This window comes from Erithacus rubecula (genome assembly GCF_903797595.1).
Source record: "Erithacus rubecula genome assembly, chromosome: 19".
Taxonomy (NCBI): domain Eukaryota; kingdom Metazoa; phylum Chordata; class Aves; order Passeriformes; family Muscicapidae; genus Erithacus; species Erithacus rubecula.
This window is the reverse complement of record NC_136671.1, coordinates 3,884,937-3,906,816: the sequence shown is the minus strand read 5'-3', so window position 1 is coordinate 3,906,816 and position 21,880 is coordinate 3,884,937. Positions and strand designations below refer to the sequence as shown.

The window sequence follows — 21,880 nt, the reverse complement described above, 5'->3', positions numbered from 1 at the left end:
AGCACTCTTCCTTTCCAAGGATCTCCCCACACTCCCAGCCCTGTGGAGGCTCCTTCCCTCCACAGGAGCCCCCACATAACCACAGCAGGTCTGACACCCCAGCAGTCAGCCTGGGCTTTGACCACCAGCTTTACTGACCTGAAGCCACGTCCCAGCCCAGCTGCAGGTCCCAGCTGCTTCCTGCTCCTCCAGCAGCTTTGCAGGGAGGCCTGGAGCAGGAATGAGCCTCTGGTAGAGCCTGATGGCTATAAAAAGGTAAAAAAGATGAAGCCAATGCAATTGAACTTCATGGAATCAGGAATTCCCTCTTTTTTGCAAGCTGCTGTATCAAAGCTCTGCATGGTCTGACAAACAGCATCCCTGTGAAAGTTTGGGATTCCAGATCTCAGGGGGATGGGGCTGTCCCAGGGCAGTTTTATCAGCCCAGCAATGGAAACATTTCAACAGAATCAATGGATTTCCAGGAAAACATCCCCATCCTCCAGAGCAAGGCCACCAGAGTTGAGGATGGAGAGACTCACAAGGCTGATCCATCCTGGGACTGCTCAGAGGACATAAAACAAATAAAAACCCCATGACCTAAACTCCACTGTCAGGAGACCAAGCCCTGAGGTTCCTGCAGCCCCAGGCTGAGGGACACTGGAATGGGACACTGTGGAATGTGTCCCCTCCCCATCCCCACCTCACACCTGTGCTGGGCCACGAGCCACCCCTCCCACAATGACACAGCCAGGCATTGTGATGAACACTTTTATTTACAAATATAATTAAAAGCTCTGACAGTTATTCATGCTCTTCCCTGGAACCTGAAAAATGTTTTTGTTGTTTTGTTGGTTTTTTTGTCCTTTTTTTTTTGTTGGTTTTTTTTTTAAAGTGCATGCAAAAGAAGTAAAGCCTTTTTTTTTTCTCTTTTTATTGTAAGAAAATACACAGTTTGAAAGTGTGAATAATGCAATATTTATGACCAAGATCATGGGGTTGGGGTTGGACTTGGGGGAGGAACAAAAAAAAAAAAAACAAAACCCCAAAAAAATCAAATAAAGAAAAACTGAAAAGGGCTGGGATGATCTAACAGACAGTGTTGAGCTCCAGAACAGAACTGGAGAGTGGGGGGTGGCTGGAGCAGGAAGGAAGGGAAGGAAAGAAGTAAAAAAATTTTTGATCAGAGAAACAGTTAAAATACAATATGAAAATAAGTAAAAGCTCTCCTTAAATTCCTTCTATACACAAAATACACGATTTGACAAAGCCCAATTTGTGCTACTGGGATCCTGTGGGCTCATTTAAGTGTATTCACATTCTCTGCGACAGCAGAAAATGATTTATGATACAATCAAGAATATGCCCAGGGGCCAGGGCTCGTCCCTGCTGCCCCTGGCATGGTTCTCCTAAAAATCACCACATCATCACCCACCCCTCCCCACCCCCAAAAAAGTAATAATATGTCACCACTGATATGTACAGCACGATTAAGTTTTTTTTTTCTGTAAAATGTATCAAATTTTTTTTTCAATCTTTAATAAAATTTTTTTATTATTTAATTATTCCTGATGAATAAATACCAAAAAAATAAAAATAAAATAAAATTATGCAGCAGCTAGTTAAGGTAAGGCTGCGGATTCAGTCTCTCTCCCCCTGGGATCGTAGATATCTTTTAATTATTAATATTTTTTTGCTTGTACTTTCATTGATTGGTGGTAAAATGAGTGATTGCTCAGAAGCAACATACATCCACTTGGTGGTTCTTTTTTTTTAATGTTGTTTTTTTTTCTTTTTTTTTTCTCCATTAAAATTGTCTCCAAAGTTTTCACTGAAACATTTTTAATCATTGCACAGAGACATCAATACTGTGACATACTATGGAAAAGACTGCCAGGAGCTGTCCTGCACCGGGACGTGACGGGGGAAAGGGGCCCCTGATGGATAAGAATATACAGGCACTGGTCCGACACGATGTCAGTAAGAGAGACAGAAAGAGAGAGAGCACGCCCGTCAACATGGGGAATGTTGGGTTTGCAAGTTTCATCCTTACTCTGTTTGCTTTTTTGTGGTTTTTGTTGGTTTGTTTTGTTTTTAAATGGCAAAGAAATTTAACCTCATCTATAGTCCTCCTTGGGATATTCTAACGAGACCAAATTCCCAAAGCCCATCCGCAGGCTCTCCATGTCAAACGTCTCAATCTCCCGCTCCTGCCTTTCCAACAGAAACTTGATCCTCTCGCTGCGTTCCTTCTGGAGGGCGGCGAGCTCCTCTTCGATCTGCAAGGAGCACGGTGAGCAGCCCTGGCACAGCCCAGCCTGTGTCCCCCAGCACAGCCCTGCCTGTGTCCCACAGCACAGCACAGCCTGTGTCCCACAGCACAGCCCAGCCTGTGTCCCCCAGCACAGCACAGCCCTGCCCTGTGTCCCACAGCACAGCACAGCCCTGCCTGTGTCCCACAGCACAGCACAGCCCTGCCTGTGTCCCACAGCACAGCACAGCCCTGCCTGTGTCCCACAGCACAGCACAGCCCCTGTCCCCACAGCCCTGCCCCTGTCCCCGCCCCGTGCCACCACCTACCTTCTGCTCCAGGTGTGCCCTGCGCAGCGACACCCGCTGCTCCAGCTTCTGGAGTTCCCTTTCGTGCTGTGCTTCTGTCTGCATCTTAATTTTGCTCTGGTAGGCGTTGAGCAGCTCCATCTCCTGCTGGAGTTGCAGTCTCAGGGCTTGGCATTCTGCTTCCTGGGCCTCGTCCAGCCGGAGCTGAGAGAGCATCGGGAGAACAGCACTCAAACCCCCGCTGGGAATCCCTCTGCTCCCACACAAGGCACACACCACTCCTCCCCACAGCCACTGCTGTTGGTGGCAGAGAGAAAGCAGCAAAGGTTTAATGAGCAGCAGCTTTGCTCACTCTGAGGCAGAACCTCAGAAGATCCAATCCCAAACCCCAGCAGGCGAGGGCAGCAGGGGAAGGATGTTCTACAGGACACTAACTCCAAGAGGCAAAGTGCCACCTGATGTGTTATTGAATCAGATTTTATAATTCAGTGGCTGGAGAAGTTTCCCCCAGGGTGCTGCCAGGCCCCAGAGCCCCCCAGCCCTGCACGTACTGCCTGCGAGGCCATCATCTCGTTGATGCTCTGCTCATACTGCTCGGCCAGGATGGCGAGCTTCCGTGTCTGCTCGTCCTTCAGGCTCTTCAGAATTGTCTTGTGCTCACTCTTTGGAGTTACTTCCAGCTGGTGATTCTTCAGTGCTTTGTACTGCTTAGTTTGCACTTTGCATGTGTCCTGGAACTGCTTTTTGATCTGCATTTCCATAGCCTGCCAAGGAAGGAACGACGTGAAGAGCACGAAGGGCTTTGGGAATGGAGAGGTTGTGGTAGGTCCACATGGGTGGGGTGCTGGGAACCACAGTTCCCTGTGTGTGCTTCCCACAGGGATTCAGCAGCAGCAGCAGCTCAGGCCCTGCTGCAGCCTGGCCAGGAGAAGCACCCACTCAGCCCAGGGCATTTCTATCCTCTGCCCCTGCTTCCTGCAGATCACCCAGCCCATCACCTGCCTCCCAAAACGTACTTGCTTTTCCACAGCATTGTTCCCCTTCCACATCCTTCCCACCTCAACCCTGCACTACGTGGAGGCTGCAGATCTGAGAGCTAGCAAGGGTGTGAGTGACAGCCATGTGCCTTCTCTCTGGTGACCAGTGACCCCAGGGAATGGCTGGAGCTGTGTCAGGGAGGCTGAGGTTGGGTATCAGGGAAAGGTTCTTCCAGCAGATGGTGCTGGGCACTGCCCAGGCAAAGGGCACAGCCCTGAGGCTGTCAGAGCTCCAGGAGCATTGGGACACCTCTCCCAGGGACAGGGTGGGGTTGTTGGGGTGTCTGTGCAGGGCTGGGATTTGGACTGGATGATCCCTGTGGGAACCCTTCCAACTCAGGATATTCCGTGATTCTGTGACACTGCGAGGAGGAACAGAGAGCAGCTCACAGGTCTGTGGCCACACTGGGGTGTGCACAGAGCTCAGCACACACTCAGAGTGCTCTGTGTCCTCTGTGGACTCTGAAAGCACCACCAACCCCTCTCATCACTGAACTGACACCAGCGAGGGCCTGAACAACACACAGCTTGTCAGAAACAACTTCTGTATCACTCTGCTTAGGGCTGGACTATTTTACCCAACAGCCTCAATTAGCACAGCACTTAAAACACCCTCTGTGAGCTCTGGGCTATCCCGGCCCACTTATCCCTTATGCAGAGCCGCTCTGTGCGAAGGGAGGGGATGCAAGGGAGAGCACTGGCATGGAGAGCACCCAGAGCAGGGGTGGGCAGAGGCAGGAGGAGGAGAAAAGCTTGCAGCACCTTCAAGTTCTTTGGTTGCTGCCGGAGCTCCATGAAATGCTTCCTGTGCAGCTCCCGCTCGCGCCGCTTGTTGTACTCCAGCTGGTTCTCGAGCTCCGTCTGGTGCTGCAGGCGGATGAGGTCCATGCGCAGCTTCTGCAGCGTGTGCAGCTGCCGGTACTCCAGCTCCCGCGTGGACTCGTCGTGCCGGATCAGCATCGCGTGCTCCATCTCCTTCTGCGTCCGCTTCTTGTTCAGCTCCTGCACACACACAGCGCTGAGAGGGGCCCTGAGCACACACACGGTGACACAGACACACAGACAGAGACACACACACACACAGACACACACACAGCGCTGAGAGGGGCCCTGAGCACACACACGGTGACACAGACACACAGACAGAGACACACACACACACAGACACACACACACACACAGCGCTGAGAGGGGCCCTGAGCACACACACACACACAGAGACACACACACACACAGACACAGAGACACACACAGACACAGAGACACACACAGACACACACACACACAGACACACACACACACACACAGCGCTGAGAGGGGCCCTGAGCACACACACACACACACACAGACACACACACACAGAGACACAGACACACACGGCGCTGAGAGGAGCCCTGTGCACACACACCCCCCTGAGCAGGCAGCTCTGCTGCAGGCTGCAGCTCCCCAGCCTGAGGGTCGTGCTCCCTGCTCTACACAACTGCAGGCACTGCCTGTGTCACAGGGAAACACCAGCAGCACAGGGGGATGCTGAGTGACCACCTAGTCACCGACCATCCCTCCATCCCTCCATCCATCCATCCCTCCGTCCCCTGCTCCTCTGGCAGCTCTGGGATGGCCCAGCAGTCCCCAGCAGGTGGCACCAGGACCTCACACAAGCCCTCTGTGCCTGCAGGAACTCACAGCAGCTTTCAATGAATGCATCCCAGGGTGCTCAGGTGACAGAATCAGGGCTCCTGTCTGGTTTCATTCCCCTCTGCCCCTGCTGGGTACTGGGAATGAGCTCCCCCCATCACCTGCACTAGGGTGGCCAAAGCAGAGGTCAGTGGCTCTATCACCACCTCAGGTGAGAAAATGAATTGCCCAAGGTGCAGCACTCAGGTGGAGCCTGAGGCTCAGAGGCTTTTGCAGTGTTCACCAAGAGCTCCTGCACAGGGTGTCCACAGTCTAGATAACCTTCCCTAAGCTACAAGGAAGGGAATACACCAGTTCCCTCCCTGATTACTGCAAATATTTGTGTCACATGGTGTCACACCCCAGCTCTAGCTGTGCCCTGCACAGACTCTGCTGGTGCATCCCTGATCCAGGCTCAGGTCACAGCCTCAGCACTGTGCTCCTGCTGCAACAGCCAGGCACAGCAGGGCTGCCCCACCCCAGTGCTGCCCCAGCCTAACGAGTTTCTGCAGGAGAAGCAAAAAAATGTAATTATTCTGAGCTGCTGCTCACATGTAATCCTGCTGTAATGCTCAAACAGGAGCACACCTGCAAACTTCAGCCCCTGGGGCTGCAACACCTGGGACAGGCTTGAGCTGACAGCATGGGGAAGGAAACAGGGCCAGGGTTTCCCTCTGCCCTCTTGGCCCTAAGGGTGCAGCATGTGTTTACATTTAAGCACAACTCAGCCCCTGACAGCCAAGTTTAAAAATGCCATGTACTGGTGTGCCACAATGACCTCCCACTGGCACAAAGCAGGTGGGGCACTGACCAGGCAGGGAGCTGTGGCTCCTGTGCCTTCATTCCAGAATAGCACAGCCAAACCCATCCCACACCTGATTTCAGTTCACACAGCATAAACACACACAGTCATTCCACTTCCCTCAAACACTTTCCCATTTGCACAAAAACAACATCTGTGGTTAGTTAAAATATGGAAAACACGTTTTGAAAGTGTTATTTACTTTAGGTGATCTGAGTAGTTAGTACTGGCACATTTGAATTAGTAGGGATGTAATTTTCAGGGAATAAAAACTCAGATCCTTCTGAAAATTAGGTCTCTCATAAGAGCTTAAATGCAGGAGGTCAGAGGTGTGTTCCTGCTTAAATGCCATGCTGGGTAACTGTTCTCATCCCTGCCACAGAGCTGACATGCTGTGATAAGGGTGCTCAAACCTGAATTTTTGGAGTCAATAGTTTTCAGGGTGCCTGGATTGATAACTGGATCTGAGCAAAGCAGCTGAGCAGCCCCAGGTACATCTGCACCAAGGGCAGCAAAGCTCTGAACACATACAAAATATACTGGAAAACCTGAGTGTAGCAGGCCAAGCACAATTGGAAATTTTTGACCACTCTTCATTCAGTTTTCACTAGAACACCCTCTCATCTGACAGTCTTTATCCAAAAATAGCATCCATGAAGAATTCAGATACTACAGTGATGGCCACAGCAACATCTCCAAGTGGGAACTGTTTCTCCAAAGGGGTGTTTGACCACAGGCAGCCTTGAGGCAAGGGGCAAAAACCAACAAGGGGAAGCAGGCTGTGCACAGCTGCTCCTTGCCAACCATACCCCCATCCCACAGCTCTCCCTGGCCCTCCCCACAGCCTAAACTGGGGCAGGACCCCAAACCCAACACTCAGGAGCTGGGATGAAGCATCAGGCCCACAGGGTGTTTCTGCCATCCCTCACCTGATCCAAGCAGCCACAGCTGCATGGAAAACAATCCCAAAAACCTTTTTCCCTTACATTTTTCTCATTTCTATTTAGCAACTAGAAACATGAAGACCTAAGTCCAGCCAAGACAGGAAGCTAAAGCAGTTACAGGAGTGCTGGAGAAGTGAGGAGTGCCATACTTCCCGAATGTTCTGCTGCTCCATCTCGTGCCTCCTGATCATGGTTTTTCTCTTGAAGAAACGGCAGTTTTTGTCGTAGTAGAGTCTCTGCTGGCTGAGAAGCTGGGCCTCCTCTTCAGCCTGTGTGTGCTGCAGGTTCTCTTTGTGTTTGGATATCCTTTCCTGCTTCTCTTTCTTGGGCGTGCTGTGGTCCTCATTCATTTCCTGCAGGGTCAAAACAAGGCTTCCCTTAGCACCACAGTGACACAGGACTTGGGGACCTTCCTGGCTCCTCCTCTGCCACTCAGTTCATGCAAGGACACCAAAATCCCACTACAAAACCAACAGAACCACACCTATCACCTGGCCATGCTTAGCCCTGCTGCCCCTACAGCTGTACCAGGACCCACACCAAGAGCAGGAGAAAAAGTGGCCATTGAGCTCCTTGATATTCATTTTCTCACCTTTACCTTAACAGCAATGTGCTGGAGGCACTACTTAAATAAAGCATTTTATCACAGACAAGCCACATATGAAGTTACTTCTCTTCCTAATTTATGTAAGTGATCACAGAGCTTTTAGTCAGGGGACATTGAATGGCTGCTCTGATTACTTGGAAAAAAAAAATAGATGAGGAGAAAGGAGGAGAAGAACTCTCTGTGAAGTCCCATTTTCCCTCATCACCCTTGGTTTCAAAGATTCTGCTCTACAGCAAATTGTGAAAGCACCTGTAGCCAGCCTCACAAATTGTTCTGGAAATGCTGCCAGATGCTCCCAGTTCCTGAAAATTTACTTGCTGAGAATCCAAATTTGCTTCCAAGCCTGACAGTATCCCTTAAACCTCTGGGCTGGCCCAGGTTTATCAAAACCAAAGACTGGTTCGTGTCCATTCCACACCCCTTCAACCCCAAAAATGAGGGTTTCTTGCCTCTTTAATCTTTTCCTTGCAAAGCTTGTATTGTTTCTTCTGACTTTCTAAAAAGGTCGCCAGGTCTTTCTTTTGCTGAGCCAAAATCTGTTGCTGGAATCTCTTTTCATCTGCTGCAGCTGCCTTTGCCTGCAATGTACAGAGAAGGGAAAAAAATAACAATAATTAAAAAAAAAAAAGGTGAGTGAGCAGGTGCAGAATTCAGCACAAATCTGTGTGGTGGGTTTTGGTCAGTCATTCTGGTGGCTGTGCTAGACAAAGCCATCAGCACTCAGCCACAGAAAGCTGCTCACACAGACAATGCTCACACAAGTCTGAGGGTTTCCTTGTGCTTCTTATCTCCCCACCAAAAGCACTCCAGAGGAACAACCACACAGTTTATTATGTGGATTAATGTGCTGGTTGTCAGACTGAGTGACAGCTTTGTCACCCCTCAGCTGAGGCAAAGCTCCCCTCAAGTCCCCACAGCCCCTTCTGTGCAGCTGTGGCACTGGTGGATGCCAACAGAGCCATCAGCCAGAAGGTGACTTGAGGCTGCTTCACCAGGGAGCACAAGGTCACAGAATCAATGGGTTCAGAGACCTTTAAGATCACTGAGGCCAACCCCTGCCCTAACACCTCAACATGGCACATCCAGGGATGGTGACTCCACCACCTCCCTGGGCAGACCATCCCAATACTTTATCACCCTTTCTGTAAAAAACCTTTCCCTGACACCCATCCTAGATTTCCCCTGGCACAGCTCAAGCCTGCGCCCTCTCACTCTGCACACAGACCACGGCTTTGAGCAGCAACTCCCACAACCCCCCTCGGACACCTACCTGTCCCTCAGACCCTACCCACTCACCTCCTTCTCCATCACAGCCACCTGCTTCTTGGCCAGCTTCTCCAGCTCGATGGACGAGTTGTTGGCGTGTGTCTCCACCTCCTTCTGCAGCTTGAGGCGGTGCTCGTCCATCTCGGCCTTCAGCTTGTTCTCCAGGGCGATCAGCTGCTTCTGGTGCTGGCGCCGCATCCGCTTATATCCTGACATCTGTTCCCGCAGCTCGTTCTCCTGCTCATGCTCATGGATCTGTCTTGTAACCTGGGGCAGGAACAGGCCACAGCTGCTCCATGCATTGCTTCCACTCAAGCTCTTGCCATGCTGGCTGCTCAGTGGAAGCCAAGCCCTGCTCTGCTGTCAATAATCAATCAGGGTTTTGGAGGTGCTGCTGTTCACGAGGTTTCTCTCTCACAAATTTTAGCCCCCATCTTTTGATGAGACTTTTATGTGTTTTCATTGACACAGCAGAAAATGCCATATTACAAATAAAGGAAGGGACAGGTTCCTTATCACTCCAGGACACACTGGAGGAGATCTGGAAACAAAGGTGGGTGATGGACAATGTTCTTCAGACACAGGGCTCAGATCCTGAGGGTGGCATGGACTCCCAAAATGCAGCCAAAACCCCTCCAAGCCACCTATTTTTTCCTTCCTCCTCAAGTCAACCCCAATTCAATCCCTCAACATCTATTTTCTGCTATGAGGAGCCTCCCTCAACATTTCCCCTTGAAATTCAAGATGATGGCAGACTGAGCTTGCTCCTTCCCAGAATTGAAAGTTTTCTAACAAGGGAACACTGTTCTGGAACTGTGTGCTCTTAACAAGATTGATCAGATGGTCTAAGCAGATTTTAAACTCTGCTCAGCTGAAACAAACTCACAAGTTCTACATTCATTTCCATGCCCAAGTGTATCCATGTGAAAGGAAGGAAAAAAAAAACCCAACAGGCTGTGCCAAAAATGTTCAGAAGAAAATGCAAATGGTGATGCTTCCATTTCAAAAGAAGAAAAGTGTCCAAGACTGACTTTTATTTTTTTAAAGGCAGTCTCAGGAACTTCACTTACAAAGATCTGCTGATCATTTACACGACCTGAGAACCAGAAACCTGGTACATGTGTGGAAGTGCAGCCCCTGACTCTGTGCAAGGGAATCTTTGCTTTCACATTTAGGTGTGAAGAGCTCAGCCCTCTGAAGGTGATCACTGAAGCTTTAAGAACCAAGAGTCTTGCAGCCTGCAAGAGCCCAGCCTCCCTGATGGATTGACAGCAGCCCAAAAACTGGCCCCTACTTTGGCACTGCTGCCATTTGAAGGCAGTTTTGTGGAGATTTCTCAAGTTCACATGTAGGATGGGATACACCCACAGACCTGGGAAGGTTCAGGTCCAACAGCAGAGCAGCTGCTTTAGGGAGCTGCCATCCCAGTGCACCTGCTGGCTGCAGGGCTGGAGGTGACAGGAAACCATGGCCAAGCCACAGCTCCAAAATCAACAGATGAACACCCTGAGGTCACCCAAGGCAGGCAGCAAGTGCCACCTGCCTCAGTTCCAATGAACTCCCAGCACTTGGAGGAGTGTGGACAGGAATGTAGGAAGAGTCTCCCAAAGACTGCAAAGACTGTCAGACTGGGGCTGATCACTTCAGTGAGGCTGAGAATCCACCAGGAGGTGATGATGCACAAACCTCCTCCTTCCTACAAGGAATTTCAGAATGTCATTTTGGAGTAGGCTGGATTAAATACACTTGCACCTCAGCAACTGGTGTAAGAGAGCAGCCTGTAAATGCCTGAGACCCAAACAGATCTAAGGCAGCCACAGGAGTATGTGGGATTGTAGGAATGACCAGAGAAACCCAAACACTGTGTGAGCCCTGTGTTCTGCTACAGTTCAAAAAGCTTCTGGCTTTTCCAAGAGTACCAAGGACAGCCAAATGTGGAAGAAGCTGGGAAGTGTTTGTAGGAAATTGCACATTTCAGTCAAGTTCAGCAAGAATAAGATCTCTGCCAGAAGGTTCCAGGTAAGGAAAATTTCTCCAAAAATGCAAGTAAATGACAAGAGACAGATGCCAGGTAAGACAGGCATACCCCCAACACTTCACATGTTGTCATGGCATTGACAACATTCAGTGACATCCAGCTGGGAGAGAACAGCCTTGGTCAGGCACTTGAAGAGAAATGGAGATGTGGGAGCCACCAGCAGTACAAGATTTTCTAGGATGTGCTATTTTTGGGGCCAGGCCCTTTTGTGAGCAATGGGATGTTCTGCACGGCACACTCCGTTCCCAGACCTTGGCAGAACAAAGCAAACAGCAAGAGCCTGAGAAAAAAAATTCATCTAAGGATCTTCCAGCAACTTTGCCAGTCTCCTCTGGTCTGATCTCTAATGAGATGTAGAATGTGCACTTGTTTTATTTACAGCAAAACTCATTAACTTTTATCCTTGTTTTTTCCCCTGCTCCTCTGCACCCCATTTCCAATTTTGCTCAGCTTTATCATGACAAGAATTCCATCTTGGAAAGATTTCCCATGAAATCTAGGATATTTATCCCTGACAATAGGATGCAATTGCTAATTACAAGCCTAGCTGATAAAGCCTTCCAGTCACAACAGAAGAAGAGACATTAAAAAAATCAGAAGAAAACAAAAGCAGTGTCCCATCCTGAAGATGAGAGAGGAGAGCAGCAGACTTGGTGGACACCTCATGGATTTAATGTCTGTGTTCAGCAAGCTCATGATAAAGACTTCATTTATCACCACAATCTCCAGTCAAGTCCAACACTCCTCAGGACAGTTCTCAAAGACAAAGTCTGCACATGGTGATCTCAGGGATGGGAGAATGTGGAAGAAATGAACATTAGTGACTGAACATGACCAGTTCAGAACCAGAGAAGTCCTTCAGACTATCAATGAATAAAGGATTATGGTTTTAAAGATTAAGCCCCTAATGAATGAACAGCTCCAGCAACCATTTTAACAAGAAAATTTGGGGATGTTTCAGTAATCACCTTTCTGGTGTTCTTAGACAAAGAACTCCATGAACAATTTGGAATTTCCTGAGTGGGAAGGGCCCCACAGGGATCATGGAGTCCAACCCCTGTCCCTGCACAGACACCCCAACAATCCCACCCTGTGCAACCCTGGGAGAGGTGTCCCAGTGTTCCTGGAGCTCTGGCAGCCCTGGGGCTGTGCCCAGCACCTCTGGGGGAAGAACCTTTCCTGAAATCATCCTAAACCTCCTGACACAGCTCCAGCCCTTCCCTGGGTCCTGTCCCTGGTCACACAGAGACTGAAGCTGCCTCTCAGGAAGAAATCCACAAACATAACCCAACAGATTATCATGAGGCAAAAGGTGATAACTACAAAATTTGTTCTCCACATAACCAGGAAATGCCAGGATCTTTAACACCAGAGATCTCCCTGCAGCACACAACAATCAACCAGGCCATCATGAGAACCACAAACCTGTATAAACCACAACAGCTTTTATTAAGGTATGTCATTTTCTCAGTTTCTTATCTCTCTGTATCTTTGGCACACATACACAACTGAGAACAGAGATGTCTTTTCCAACCTACTCCCACAGGCAGTTCATTTGCCATAAAATCCAAACTTTCTTTCACCCCTCCAAGATTGTAGCTTTATGTAAGGAAGTTGAGCTCACAGCTTCTCCTCCAAATCAGCAGCTGTTTAGAGTTCCCTTTTCTACACTGTTTATCCAAAATACTGCACCCCCTCCTAAAGAACAGGAATTCTCACCTCTTGATAACCAAAATTCCAAGCTCCTCTGTGCTGGAGGAAGCAGAGCTCTGAGCAATAAGCTGCCAGCTGATTCTCACAGCAAGAGGAGATGAGAAAGAAAAAGTCCAAATTTTAGAGGAAAGGTCCAAGAAAAGCAGAATCCAGATGAGTCCATTGGGAGAAACTCAACCTCCGGAATAAAACATCAATGCTTCAGCAGAAGAGGGTGCAAGGGAACAGCTCCATGTGAAGGTACCTGGTTCTGGAGCCAGGTGCCATTTTCCTGGCCACATCCAGGGACTCCTGCTCACAGGGACACAGACACGTGGCTCTGCTGGCCCTGGATGAGATCACAATTCTTCTGCTGGCATTTGGATTTCAAAGAGAACACCAAGGCCTTTGATAGAGTCCTCACTGTCTGAACTTTCTATGAAATGAGATGTCACAGATGTGAGGGAGGAATTCTTCCCCATGAGGGTGGGCAGGCTCTGGAACAGGGTGCCCAGAGAAGCTGTGGCTGTTCCTGGATCTCTGGAAATGTCCAAGGCCAGGCTGGACAGAGCTGGGAGCAGCCTGGGACAGTGGAAGGTGTCCCTGCCCATGGCAAGGGTGGAATGAGATGAGCTTTAAGATCCTTTCCAATCCAACCCATTCTGAGATTCTAAGAAGTTTTAGCACTTGATCATTGCCTTTGAAAATTGTAAAAGCAGCTGTTGAGGAGATGCATGAGGCAGGGAGGACCTAAGGGGTCAAGCTTGAAAGACACCCAGAAGTGCAGATCAATGCATCTCTGGAGAGATTGAAAAAACAGCTTTCCTTGAAAACATGGAGAGGTGTATTCTCATCAACATGCAGAACCTCTGCCCTTCTTTACAAACAACAGCTTGCTGAGCTTCAAGAGATTTCTGGTTGCAACTTTTAATATATGGATCACTGATAATCTCTGAAATAATATTGGAATGTAGGTGCCTGGTCTCCATTTCAGATGGCAACTTTTACCCCAACATGCAGCAGAAACATGCAGGGTATTTCCCATCACTGTTCCAGGTGAGTGATGGTTACTGTTGCCACCCAAAACTGATTAAAGACAGAAGTGTTCCAGGAAAAAAAAATGACTGCTAAAATTGCTGATTGAATTATGACCGAAGTTAAGCTCCTTCATCTTTCTTACCTACATTTGCTCATTTTCATTATTTTCTTTAATCTGAGCAATATTGAAGCAGTACTGCAAGACTGATATCCACAGCCTGTTTCTTTGTGGATAGTTCATCTGGCTATTTTCTCTGGAGCTCTGTCCAGTTCCCTTCATGTTCACATGATGATTTTGCAGAGAAGCAGGGCAAGGGAATCACTCTTCAAACCACTGGGTCACACAGAGTGTTCAGATGTCTAATGCAAGTTCCTCTGTGACCTCTGCACTCCCTGAAACTGCTTCAGCTTGTTTTTGGAAAGAGATACAACCTGTAGGTTGGATTATTCTTAGGAATGCCAGCCTTGCCTCCATCTGCAATATCCTGAGCTATGGGGAGAACAGCAGGACTTGAGGGCCCCAGACCCTGGGCTGCACCAGCAGGAACCAGCCCCAGATCTGGTGCTTTTCTTCTAAAAACACTGCCCTAGTCTTATGTTCAGCAAATCCCATAAAAGGAAGTTTAACACCCAAATATCATCCCATATTATTGAATTTGGGGGCAGAACCCCAGTTTTTGATTCTCTGCAATACAGGCCACCTAATGCTCCCAACTGCACAACCCTTCTGTGCCCAGGCAGATGTTCCCAGCTGCTGAGAAATGGGCAGCAGCCAGAATGCAGGGAACCATCAAAATTTGGTGGTTTGCTTTTCAACCACTGAGCACCCATTCACACAGGAAAAATCTTTTCCAGCTGCCATTGAAAGAGCAAATTAACATGGAGAGGTGAATAAAGCCTGAATTTCTGGGTTTGCACTACAAATTCCAGGCATGTTCAGCTCTTTCTCCTCGTGTCAGATCCATGACTGACCTTGCCCTCCCCACAAATGCTGGACAGGGAAGCAGGGAGAAGTTCTCCCATGCCAGAGGAGCAGCAGCATCCAGCACCTCTCCCCACTGACACTGAACAGTGACAGTGAGAACAAGCACTGGCACCCAGATTCTGTGCAGTGGGTTTGAACTTTTATTGTTTCCCCCCATTTTGGAACATGAAGAGGTGATGGAACATTAATAGATTATTAAAAGGAAAGCTCATCACCTTGAAATATTTCTGTGGTAAACACAAGGACAGCTCTGCCCCAGCACACAAGCTCAGGTGGTGTGTTGAGAACTTCCCTCTACACTGGGGAGATGTGTGTGCATGATGGGGACAACAGGGCATGTTCCACAGAAAACCCAAAAAAGAGAAGCTCTCCAAACAGCTTTCCATCTTCCCCACCCAAAATTAATTTTATCTTTTCCATCTCTTGGCCATTGAAGCAGAGAGATTCAGCAAATCCAAATGAGTAAGGAATGAAGGCAGACACAATCCCAGCCCCACAGGAGGCTGCCATGGGATGTAGGAGTGACCTTGGGATATCAGCTGCCTTCCCCAGAGCTCAGGGATCTGGGAACACCTCACAGCCCATGTTTCACTAGTTCCCAAAGGGGCCTGGCCATGCAACCCCTTCAAGCCACCCAAGCAGCCCAGGGGTGACATTTCCAAGGAAGACACAAGTTCTGGGCTCTGCTGCTGAAGGCAGGCCACAAGGTGCAGCAGCTTTGCACAGGGAGTAAAAGAACATGAATATATTCATCACACATATCAATTTATCAATGAAATTGTATGTCTGGAGTGTGATACATGAGTCATTCATCATTTCTGCCCTCCAGCCAACCTAACTGGGTCCTACTTTCATCTGCTCAGTGCAGGCAGTAGAAGAGCTGGCACTACACTGGGTGCAAACACACACACACACAAAAAGGAGAAATTCCTAGGGCTCCAGGAGAGCAGGGATCCTGCCCCTGCATGAAGTCCTCTAACACACACATTTCTAGGTCACCCGAAACTGGGGGGAGCAGGGGACACCAACCTGGGGGGCACTCAGGGTATGAGCACCCAGAAATACACCTGCAAAAAATGGGATTCAGCTACTCCCAGGAAGCATCTGGGCAGAATCCCGAAAGCCACAGCATCATTTTAGGTTTTAACAGCAGCAGCAGCAGCAGCAGCAATCACACAGAAAAATGCAGGCACTGCTGGTGCAGGCTGCCCTGAGCTGGGTCACCCCGAGCAGGCAGGAGTGGGGATGCAGCAATGGTGGTGTGGAAGCAGAGCCCCTCGGCGGAGGCAGGAGGGGAGGGACGGGGAGGGCTCGCTGGTGTCACTCCGGGGTTGGTCCAGGATGATGTCATAGCACCGAGCAAGTGCCATGGCCAAACCGTGGGGACTTTCTAAGGCTTCCCGTCCATCTGACCTCTAATACCAGCGGGCTGAAATATTGAACAGGACATTCATTTTCCCTCTGAAGGGCCATTTTTCACCGCTCTCCCTGGAAAGGGCTGCTCCCAGCCCGGGGATGCGGGTGGGGGAGGCGGCACACAACTAACTCTTCCGGCACACACCCCTTTCCCTACTACAAAGGCATCCACAGCAATCACATTTGCAATAGTACAAATCTTGATGGATTCATCCCATCCCCCTCCCCTTTGTAAGCCCACAGCCCGCTGTAAACCCTCTCTCTCTCTCTCTCTCCCTTATCAAGCCCAGCAATCCTTCCAAGGGATCAGGCTGTAAAATGCAGGCACGGTACGGTTGCTTGAAATAAATGAATGAATGAAAAAAAAAAAAAAACCCCGAAAAAAAATCCAGGCAGCAGCACAGGGCGGGCAGCAGCGATCTTATTGTTCCCAAAGCCATCTGCATCTGCATCTCCACGGCATTCCAGCAGCTCTCACACACCTCACACACACTTTATGCACATGCAGATAAATATATTAACAAAAGGGACAGGTGGGAATGGAGGGGGACGGGGGAATGAGATGATATTAACTTCACCCAGGAAGGTGGCTTATCTCACCCAGGAAATGCACAGAGAAATTAATCACATTTCACATTTCCATCTCACACACACACACACACACAGAGGTAAAATCTCTTTGGGTGCAATATCCAGTTGCTATGCCAACAGCACCAACAGCTCGGGAGGCGATGGCAGCGAGGGGATGGGGTGGGGTGGGGTGGGATGGGGGCTCTTACCAAAGATGCTGATTTGATTGTGGCAAAGCGCTCTCGGTTCCGGTAGTGGAGGGCCTGATTCTGCACTGACTGGGTAGGCCGCACCTCAGGCCTGCGATCCCTGTGGCCCACCTCATCCCTTATAAATACATGATCCTGCAGAAATGGATAAAAACAAGGAGAAAGTCCGGCTGTGCTCTTCCCGCGGCGGCTGCCTCTCTCTCTCCCCTCTGTCTGCACAAGCGCGGCTGTAGGAGAGGCATAGTTCAGCTCTGCTTAGCCCCGGCAGCTCCCACCGTACAAAATGAATAAGCAACACATTGCAGCTCGGCTCGGCGCGTCAGCTGATCGCGAGCAGGATGCCTCCGAATCCCTGGATCGGGCTGCCTTTTTTTTTTTTTTTTTTTTTTTTTTTTTAAATCTCCTTTTTTTTTTTTTTTTTTTTAAGCCTCCAGTATTACATATGTGCCAGAAAGCAGCGAGGCGGGAGCAGGGAGCGGAGCAGGGCGATCCGAGTCCTCGGGAAGGTCGGGTTCAAGCACTGCAAGCCAGCGATGCTGGTGAAAACGTGATTCCCATGTCTAGGCACGGCGATCCTGTTCCCTTTCAACACCACAGCAACATCCTGCCTCATTCCCTTTGCCGAGCCCAGTGTCCTCGATGGGGTTTCTTTGTCCCTCGTTTGCTATCTGCTGTGGGGGACGAGCATCCTGCCCGAATCCACAGCAGGCTGGAGAGGACCAGGAAAGCCTCCGTGACCACTCAGGGATCCTGCTTTCCAGTCATGATCCTGCACAGTTCTAGCACTTTCTCTCCACAGCCCACAAAGGATTTTTTTTTTTTTTTTTTTTTTTTTTTCCTTTTTAAAGCAACAGCTCCCAGGTTTTAGCAGGAATGGTTCCCGGTGCAGCTTCCCTCCTGCTCCCTGGTAAGGCTTTGCCAGCAGCAGCTGTGCCTTTCCCAAACAGCCTGGGCAAATTTGGGAGTGGAACAAAGCTCCAGGAGAAACCCTCCTCAGAAAGGCCAGCAACAGACCACACCACCAGGATTTTCCCAATTGGAATGGTGGCTGCCAAAAGTCATCCTTGGGGATGGAGCAGCCCTTGGGCACAGCCCGGCAGCCTTGGCTCTCCAGGGCCACACTGTCCCCACAAGGTGACATGACTCCCAACCTCAACCTCCAGCTCCTAAAGCCTCACAGGAAGACTGAGATTCTTCCTGAATTAAATCCAGTTCTCTGGGGTGTAAAATAAAAGCTGCCAGTGCACAGAAAGGGAAGAGCTGCCCCCATGAGCAGGAGCAGCTCTGCCACCCTGCCATGGCCTGGCACACACCAGGAAGGTCAGAGAGCCCCACAGTGAGAAAGCAGCCACCATGGAATGTGTTTCCATCAGGACACTGCTGTCATCCCCATGCTACTTCCTCACCCCACAGACACCTGTTTTCCCCTCTGCTGGCCTCCATTTCCAGCTGCTTCTCACCCAGACCCACACACTCAGCCCTTTTCAACAGGACTCTGGACATGAGCTCAAGCAAAAGCCAATTTGCTGATATTAAGTGCTGAACACCACATTGATTGAAAGTGCTTTAACCCCCAAACATTTCCTGTTCTTTCCTTTTGGGTGTTCCCAGTCCATGCTCACCTTTCCCTTGCCTTTGCACAGTGCCCAAGGCCACCAGAGCCAAGTGTGCACCAGCTCCTCTACACCCACACAAGGGACACAGAATGAGCCAAAACAGCTAAAAAGGACAGTCCTCCATAGAGACATGGAGTGTCACAAGAAATTGCAGTTTCATTTTATAATGGTCATCCTTATACTGGGGTTTGTTGCACTGTCTGACAGGAAAGGTAGTGAGAACACAACAGAAATCATTGAGAATTGGGCTGATCTCAAATTTACAACTTGTGCATGTTGGTGTGACAGGCAGGGCTCTTGGACTTGCCCACACTGCTGAGAAAGGCACATCTGAGGCTCTAGAACAGCCATCCCCCAAAAACCATGGTTAAACATTTCAAGTCCAACTGCATCACTCAATTTAACCTACTCATGGCCTCACCAGAGGGATCTCAGACCCTGCAGTGAAAATTTACACCAGACTCACCCACCTGAAGCACAGAGGAAACAGCACACAGGAGCCACCAGTGCTGTACTCCAGCCACGAAATGAAGGTGGGGACAGGACAAATGTCACCCCTGGTCACACACACAGAGCCTGCAGCAGCACCTGAGAGTGCACAGGGCTCCCAAGGCTTGCTGAGAATACCTCAATCCCTGCATCATCATCCTCTCCACTGCATTGGTATGGCAGGGGCAATGGGAAATACTAAATACAGAGAAGCTGCACATCACTGCAAAAAATCCCAACTTCTGAAATTGGCATTCAGACTTTTCACAATCCTCCAAAACACCACCTAAAATAATAGTTTAAGTTGCAGTAGCTTTTTATGCTGGAAAATTAATCTGTGATTTGCTTTTTGTTATCCAAGAGGTGGAGTTTTAGAGGGCAGAGTGTCACCCTGGCCTTGTTTTCTGGGATCTCTCCTTACCTCAGTGCACGTGAGAAGCTCAGAGCAGAATTAAACTGCCCCTCAGGAATGTGAATTAACCACATTCTGCATTTCAAACTCAGCTGGGCAAGGAATGGGAAAATTCCTTTGCAACTGAGCAAGCCAAATTCAAGGGGACAAAAAAACTCAGTGGGTTGTCTTTGGCACCCCTTAATCTGGGATCTGAGCATTGCCCCCACCAACTCCCAGCTAAGCCCAGGGAACCTGCACAGGAACAAAATTTTATTGGAAAGGCTGATCCACCACCAAAATAAAACACTTGGCATGAAGAGTTACCAAATCTAACAGGTTCCACTGGCCCAGTAAGAGAAATAAACCTATGAGAGGCCACATCTGCACCAGCCTTCCTCAGATGAGGTGACTGATGGCAAAGACAAACATCTCCCTACAAACCCAAAAAACCAGAATTTTTATACTTTTATTTTAAAACAAATTCTTTTTCTCCCAAAAACTTGCTAAAAGATACTGCAGTTGAAACTGTTGGCACAGAAAAGGAAATTTTGTTTCCAACTTTAACCTTCAGATATGTGGGAAACAAAGACCCAAAACTGGCAGCTCAGCTCAAGGCACCCAGTAAGCAAAACGTGACTGAAAGCACCCCAGAATCTCATCAAGTTTGGGTCAGGGTACCTCTCAGTCCCAAATCTGCATTTCAAACCCTGATTTATTTCTAAAATAATGTATCTTCACTATATATGTAATTTTCCACTTATTTTTTGTGGGTTTTTTGCAATAGTTGCCTTAAGGATGCAACTTTGGGTCATGCTCAGCTCACAACTCACTCATTAAAATCCTTTTATTCAGAATCAACAATCCAGAATCTTCAATCTCCTACTCAAGGAATAATTTATTCTCCTGACTGTATCATCCACACAAACAGTTTACAGGCTGATCAAAACAAAGGGGGGGATTTGGCTGGGACATTGCCAGGACAAAACCTTTCTCAAATATCCCCACAGCATTCCCTGAGCAGAGCTGGTGAAGATTCCAGTGCCTCAAGCTGGGTCTGAATGGCTGCTCCTGGTGAATTGTCCAAGCACTCACAGTGAGTTGGGGTCAAACCACGAGTTCCAAACCCACTACAGAGTGGAGTTTGCTCTGAGTCCCATCCCACTTCTGCCACACACTGTCTTTTCATCCTTCTCCTCACTGAGAAAAGGCTTTACCATCCAAATTCTGCCCAGCCCAAAGCTGGGAAACCTCCACCTTCTCCTGAGGAGGAGCACTCCCTCTCACACTGGGGTTTTTGGCTATGCACACCAAACAAAACCTCCACAGACACAGGAGGACTCATCACTGTCAGGGCTGCCAGTCTCCCACACAAACAGGAAAGGCAATTTCCAAGCCACACTAAGGACTCCTATGGAATTGCAGCAAATCCCTGCTTTCCAGGAATTTAAAGAGCAAGGAAAAAGCAGTGTGGCACTGTTTGTCCTGACACACTGCATCTAGTGCCTCGATAATCAACAGAGCTTTAAGCACTCTCCATGCACAAAATTCCCACAAATGCTGAAATTAATTGCAGCAGCAACAGGAGATGTGCAGAGGTTAATGCACAGGACCTGGGAAGTCACTCAAGTTGCAGCAGTCACTGCAAAGATACTTTATTATTGTAGAAACTGGGTGAAATTTGTGATGATCAACTACAAACATCCTCTTTTCCATCTTTTTGTTATAAACCAGATTTTAATCACAAGATTTCCCTGACATTTTACTGCCCAAGTCTCAGAAAACACTGATGATTTTAACATTGAAGCAAAAAACAGCAACAAATGAGTATTGCAGTTGAAAAAAAAACAAAAAAACCCCACCAATATTGTACTGGCTTTTTGTTTAGATTAAAAGATTACAACATATTATTATAGTTTTGTGGAAAAAAATAATAATAGATTCATTGAGGACAATGAAATAATATTTCTGAGAAGCCACCTGTGCTCACACTGCCATTTACCACCAGCTGAACAAAACAGGTGCCAAAACATCTCTGATGCACCAGCTGATGCCTATACTCACTTTGTCTTACTCTGGGAGCCAAAAATCTTTATCCTCATTTTTAAGATGAATTAATTGATATTTGTTTGATTTAAAAATCTGGGTTATGTGTCTTTGAAGCACAATGTATTAGGAGTTTAAGTCCCTGCCCCATTTTGTCATTTTTAGGGCTCTCAGGTACAACTGGGTTTGTATCAGAGCTGTCACTTACTCTTCAGCTCTCAACCTGTGCAGCTGGAGAACTCCTGAAGGGAGATGGATGTGAGAATGTGCATCCATGGGCAAGATGATCCCTGCATGGTGTAGCAGAGTTATTTATTGCATCCAGAAGAGACCCAGAGCTCTTACACTGAACACTTACACCAACCTGCAACCTGCAGCAGGGCAAGGAAAACTTCCTCATCCAAGCCAGACATCTGAATTTCCTGAAAAGAATGTGCTGGTGATTAAGGTGTCCTCCTGAGGGAGCAGGGTTTGATTCCAAGGATGGGCTTCCTGCCTGAGAAGCTCACATGATTGCCATTT

At 48.6% G+C, this 21,880-nt stretch overlaps 1 protein-coding gene across 8 annotated transcripts in view; it reads right to left on the bottom strand.

Moving 5' to 3' along the window:
- Window positions 1–1,501: 1,501 nt before the first annotated feature.
- The window catches only part of TAOK3 (TAO kinase 3), a 72,495-nt gene continuing 52,116 nt past the window's right edge, over window positions 1,502–21,880 (bottom strand). For all 8 annotated transcript variants that reach the window (XM_079322629.1, XM_079322634.1, XM_079322632.1 and 5 more), the window contains 8 exons: window positions 16,817–16,951; window positions 8,899–9,135; window positions 8,052–8,180; window positions 7,145–7,348; window positions 4,338–4,577; window positions 3,090–3,302; window positions 2,560–2,742; window positions 1,502–2,258 (listed from right to left, as the gene is read on the bottom strand). In XM_079322629.1, the coding sequence (XP_079178755.1) occupies window positions 2,097–2,258; window positions 2,560–2,742; window positions 3,090–3,302; window positions 4,338–4,577; window positions 7,145–7,348; window positions 8,052–8,180; window positions 8,899–9,135; window positions 16,817–16,951 (1,503 nt within the window). In that variant the 3' untranslated portion in view covers window positions 1,502–2,096. The remainder of the gene's footprint in view (window positions 2,259–2,559; window positions 2,743–3,089; window positions 3,303–4,337; window positions 4,578–7,144; window positions 7,349–8,051; window positions 8,181–8,898; window positions 9,136–16,816; window positions 16,952–21,880) is intronic.